The 5,956-nt window shown below is 37.1% G+C and overlaps 1 protein-coding gene across 2 annotated transcripts in view; it reads right to left on the reverse strand.

Annotated features, from left to right (window-relative positions):
• The window catches only part of CAMSAP2 (calmodulin regulated spectrin-associated protein family, member 2), a 55,764-nt gene extending 50,288 nt beyond the window's left edge, over positions 1–5,476 (reverse strand). For both annotated transcript variants that reach the window (XM_008586892.1, XM_008586891.1), the window contains exon 1: positions 5,321–5,476. In XM_008586892.1, the coding sequence (XP_008585114.1) occupies positions 5,321–5,467 (147 nt within the window). In that variant the 5' untranslated portion in view covers positions 5,468–5,476. The remainder of the gene's footprint in view (positions 1–5,320) is intronic.
• Positions 5,477–5,956: the final 480 nt, after the last annotated feature.

Consider the following 5,956-nt stretch of genomic DNA (forward strand, 5'->3'; position numbering starts at 1 on the left):
ATCTTTTAAAAAAAAAAAAAAAGAAAGAAAATTATTTTCCCTAAAATTAATGTTTTTATTATCAATAGAAAACACTGTGAATCAAGTTCTTAATCCATGATTCCACAGACATATCTATGGATCATGGGGTGGGTTTTAGTGTAGTCAAAAGGCCATAGTTAAAACACATGCAAAATTTTTGCACATGAGAACTTTTTGGGAAGAAGGCCTAATTTATCTCCTGTCAGATTATTCGAGTAGTCCACAATTCCACAAGGTTAAGAAACAGTCTATCTAATGCATAAACTATTTCTCAGGAAGACTAAAGACAATTTTGGGTTTTGAGTTAATGATCTTAAGGTCACTCTAGTAAAAATAAATAAAAGTTCAAATTTATTAATAATGGCACTCAAGAAAATATTAGTATCATTAACCACCAAAATTTTCAGTCCCCACTTTGTTCCTGGCACCTGAGAATTTCCTTTTTTTTCTTTAAACTAAGCTCTGCAGTATAAACTTGTCTATATTTTAGCAAGCATGTTGAGGTATTTGTAACGGGAAGGGTTGTAGTTTTAGTCTGACAAGGTGCAAAATCAATAATATTTTCTGACTTAATGTGTTGTGAGGCTCTTTTCTGGTCCCCCCCCCCTCACGGCCATCCCCCGCAATACTTTCATTTTTTTTTTTTAAGTTAAAAAAGAAACACTTTGTAATTCATTGTCAGGTAGCTGTAACTGATCTGCCAGTTTGGAAATACCTACATTATTTATTCATTCATTTATTTATTTATTATTTTTTAAAGATGATTGACTTGGTGTTGTCAGCACCATGCTCTCCCAAGTGAGCTAACCAGACATCCCTATATAGGGATCCTAACCCTTGGCCTTGGTGTTATCATGACTTAACCACACTCTCCCCCAAGTGAGCCATGGGCTGGCCCCTTCATCATTTTTTTAAAAGTTCTTATTTGATTCTACCCAAAAAGAAAACCAGTCACAAATTAACATTTTAAGCCACTATTCATTCACGTATTTATTCGTATATTCAACAGATATTTACTGAATGCCAGTTAGGTGCCAGAGTGTTAAGAAGCTCAGGCTACAATGGAGTACAAAGCTCAAATGGTCGCTGTCCTCACGAAGCAGGAGAGACAGGACAAAAACAAAAACCATTTGTAAGAAATGCTATAAATGGCATATTAATCATTACAAAATGTAATGACGAGTAGAAAAATAATGGGAGAAGGGATACCTACTTTAGAAACGATCAATGGAGTACAAAGCTCAAATGGTCGCTGTCCTCACGAAGCAGGAGAGACAGGACAAAAACTAAAACGATTTGTAAGAAATGCTATAAATGGCATATTAATCATTACAAAATGTAATGATGAGTAGAAAAATAATGGGAGAAGGGATACCTACTTTAGAAACGACGATTGTATTAGAGAAGGCCTCTGCTGTGGTCTGAATGTCTTTCCCCCCAAAATTTATACATTGCAACTTAATCCCCAGTGTGATAGCATTAAGAGGTTGGCCCTTCGAGGAAGTGATTAAGCCATGAGGCTCCAGCCTTGTGAATGGGATTAGTGCCTTTATAAAACAGGTTGAAGGGAGTGCCCTGGCCCTTTCCTCCATGTGATGATACAGAAACAACACACCATCTCTGAAGCAGAGGCAAGCCCTTATCAGACACCGAATCTACTGGCACGTTGATCTTGGAATTCCCAGCCTCCAGAACTATGAGCAATAATTTCTTATAATTGTTTATAAATTACCAAGATTGAATAGACAAAATTCTCTTTGAGAAGTAACTTTAAGCTGAGACCCAAAGAGAAGCAGCTAACCATGATAAAAGTAAAGGAAGGAACATTCCAGACAGAATAAAAACACAAGCAAAGGCCCTCTGGTGGGAAAAATAGTTGGTGCGTTTGAGTAACTGAATGAACAGAAGGGCTAGAACACAGTGAACCCAAAGGGAGGTGTTACAAAGTGAGAGCGAAAAGAGAGGTAGGGCCAAATAATATAGGTTCGTATATTAATAACTTTTGTGTATCTCTGCATGCTTTAATCACTTAACATAATCTTGTATATTTAACATAATTGTGCTTTTTTAAGTTTAACTTCATTTTAGCTGCTAATATTCATAATTTTAGGAATACCCTTTCTTCTATGGTAGATTTCTTTTACACATGTGAATGTACTTATCCAGAGAAAAAAGGCAACTAGGTTAGAATGAGCCAAAATAAGAACCAAAAGGAGAAAATATATACTACACCTGAGAGGCAAGGGTGAAGGCATAATGAGAGAATAAATAATGAAGCTAGGGCTGGAAGAATAGAGCAAGAAAAAGAAACACACTCTGAGGGTCAGGCTGAATCAATGATTTTGAACTTAATCTGAAAGCTGAACAGAGTAGTATGGCTGCATAAGGGTGCTGGACATCCCTAATTAAGTAATTTCCTTATCTTGGTGTACATTTCCAATGTTCTAATGTGCCTAGCTTAATTCTGAGCTTACACAACCTCTTATTTATTAATTTAGTGAATGCCACTGTGCTAGACTAGGCACTAGAAGAAAGATGGTCATAATACCTATCTCCACAAAGACTATTCTAGTTGGAAAGACAGATTTTTAAAAATTAAATAATTAAGCAAAGTAATTAGAAACTCTAAAAAGTGTTGTGAGAGAAAGAAATAGAATGTTAGAGTAGAAAGTAAGAGTAGACAGGTGCCTATTTTAGATAGGGTTGTGAGGAAAAAGTGCTATCCAAGCTGAAAAGTGATGGACAAGTACCAAGAAATGCAGAAAGTTGGAAGATGAGCTGCCCAGGAATAGAAAATATCACCTTCAATGGTTCAGAAAGTCAGAAAGGCCATAGCTGGAATTAAGTGAGAGAAGGAAAAAAAAGAACAGCGGCCATGAGCCTACGATGGAGGAGTACACAGGAGTCAGATTAGATGGTACTTTGTAGGCCACGGTAAACTTACATTTTATTTTAAGTACAGAGTGAAGCCACTGAAGAGTTTTAAGCAAAGGAATGACATGATCCAAGTTGTACTGTAAAAAGATACTTTGAGAGTTCTGGTTCTGGAAATAGCAGAACAGCATGCATGTATACAATAAGCATCCAGAGATAGCAATTATAAACTCTGGACAAAATATAAAAAGCAACTGTTGGAGGTTCTGGCAAACAACCGAAAGCAGGTAGAAGCAGGAAAGAATCCAACCTTGGAAAGAAAGGAACACAGGGGCCTTTCCCTCAATTCACACAGGGTAGAGTGGCTAGAACTCAAGGAGAAAACTGTAGTCTTGCTGGCTTGAGGAATCAAGGGAGAAATATAGCACTGTGAGAGTGGCTGGATATTGCGGGGGAATATCTTGGGAAGAAAGAAATCACTGATGAGGAAGACCCAAAATCTGCATATAAACTGCCCTCAAATTCTTGGCTGAGCCCTGTACTGTACATGTGTAGGAAAGACTCTAAGGAGCCCAGGGAGAAAACACCGGCTGGGAGGCCAAAGAAGCTGCCATTGCAAGGGAGACAAGAGTATGGTGTTCAAATCCCACCATGGTAAAGGAGGGCTTGGTAAACATCTTGGGTTTTCCACTGAAACTTCAGAAGAGTTCTTCGTGCTTTAGAAGTAAAGACTGAGTTTAAGTTATGGATAGAAAAGTGTCCACTGGATTTGTCAGCATGGAAGCCTTCAGGAACAATTCACAGTAGGAATGGAGATGGTAGAGGACAGAAGGCTAATGAATGAGTAAACAACTCTTTTAAGAGGTTCTGTTATAAAGAAATTGGGTTATATCTGAATGGGGAAGTTTTGTTCATTAGTATGGGAGACACGAGAGCAAGTTTGTATTCCTATGAGAATGATGCAATAGGGCCTGAGAACCAGATGATGCAGGAGATTGAGGGAATAACAGGGTGGTCCACAGACCAGCAGCATTAGCATCACGTGGAGCTTGTTAGAAATGTAGATTCTCCAGCGCCACTCCAGGCCTACTAAGTCAGATCCTGCATTGTAACAATTCCCAGGTGATTCTTACGTACATTAAACTATGAGAAGAATTGAAGCAGAGGACCAGTTACCATGAAAAGGGGAAGAAAGAGGAGTTCTAGAGCAACAAGTACTGGGAACTTGCCTTTGACACGAAGGAGGAAACTTTCCCCATTTTAACAGTAGGAAAAAAGGAGACAATGAGTGCTAGTATAGAAAGGTTTATACATTTGGTAGTAAGAACAGGAGAAAATTCCCATCTCATGGCTTCCTATCTCTTGGCTTAAAGAAGGATAAGGCAAGGTAAGCTGACAGTAGTAGGTACAGCTTACGGTAATAGGGGAAAGGTTACAGAAGGTCTGAGGATTACAGGAGAAAGAATCAAATTGTCATCTTGAAGTATAGAAAAGCAAACTTCTTAGGACACTCTTGTTGGACTGGCAATGAGTGGCTGAGTATCCACTTGAAGTTTGTGCTTATGAACTTAAAGCGAAACCAGCTTTCTCGTGTAAACTTCTCCAGCAGCCCTTACCTCTATAGGTGCACATAGTAATAAGATGGGTAACTGAGCTCAACCATCTGAGCTGCTATCAGATGAGAAACAGGGAGGGAGGAGGAGACAGAAGAACTGGCAGTACTTGCAAGAATCTAAGTTCAAAAAGGAGAAACGTGAAGTCAAGTGAGATTGTGGGAAATTAACAGGCTCAGGGGTTTGGAAGTCATGATGAAGTTGAACCTTTTTAATAGTAGGTGACTTAAAGGAAGGACAGGAGGAATCGTTCAAGAATGCGAAGCTTGCAATGAGATGTGAAAGTTGCATAGTTTCTGATGATGAACACATCTATGACATGACCATAATTCTCTATAACTGAGGAGCAATGGAGAAAAGATCACTAAAGATGAAAAAAATAAAGGAACTCCAGAGGCAGAGTATCAAATAGGCCTTCAACACTGATATTGATATTACAGATAATGATAGATATGAGTGGTTTTTACATTTAGCCTCTTACTATAAGATTCGTACAAGTATTCAAGGAAGGATACCTGAAGATACTTCTTTTAAACCTATTTAAATCCTATTCTGAGTGCAATGAATTTTGTAAAAATCTGATATGAACTAGATTAATCATTATTAAATATAATTATAGATCTTGTTGAGTATATAGAAATCTATTTTCATCACTTTAACAGTTTTTTTTTTCCCTAAGTTTTTAAGTAAATTGCACAGTCTTAGTTTTCACTTTGATTTAAAACAATAAGAGTAACGGAGTGGCAAGTAATTTAAGATTTCACTTTTTCAAGTTATAAGACTCATTTTTACTCAAGTGAGTATAATCCTACCTTATTTATCCAGTACATGACAGCATCCTCAATATCATAGGGCAGATCCGTGGCTTGAAAAAAAGCTGAATACTGTTGAGCACATGCGATTACTTTTTCTATACTGATCATTTCTACAGTATAAGCCATCATTAGGGTATCTATCATGGCCAAATGTGCACTCTGAAAATGTAAAACAAGAATAATTAAAGAGTTATACTTACAAATTGCTGTTTGTGTATTCTGAGATATTAGTAACATCTTCTGACAATCAACAGTAGAACTAAGGACTATAGAAGACCAGCCTTAATAAGAAAGCATAAGTTGTACGTGCTAAAAATGAGCTCACTGAAGCAAATTTATTATTCAAATACTTTTTGAAGATCTATGTTTAAAATACTCATTATCTTTGATAAGGTCATAATCATTTACTTTGCAATACAATTCACAAACTTCAGAATCATCTTTGATGATCTTTCCTCATTCTTCACATGCACATAGGAGAAATTTATAGATTATACTTAAAAAATGTCTCTCAAATCTACCCTCTTCCCCATTCTGATTGCCACAGATCCAATTCAGACAATAAATATTTCTCACAACTGAACAAGACAAAAAATTTCTTTAACTGATTTTCCTGACTCCAACTTCTTCACC

This window comes from Galeopterus variegatus, unplaced genomic scaffold (assembly GCF_000696425.1).
Source record: "Galeopterus variegatus unplaced genomic scaffold, G_variegatus-3.0.2 Scaffold4171, whole genome shotgun sequence".
Lineage (NCBI taxonomy): Eukaryota > Metazoa > Chordata > Mammalia > Dermoptera > Cynocephalidae > Galeopterus > Galeopterus variegatus.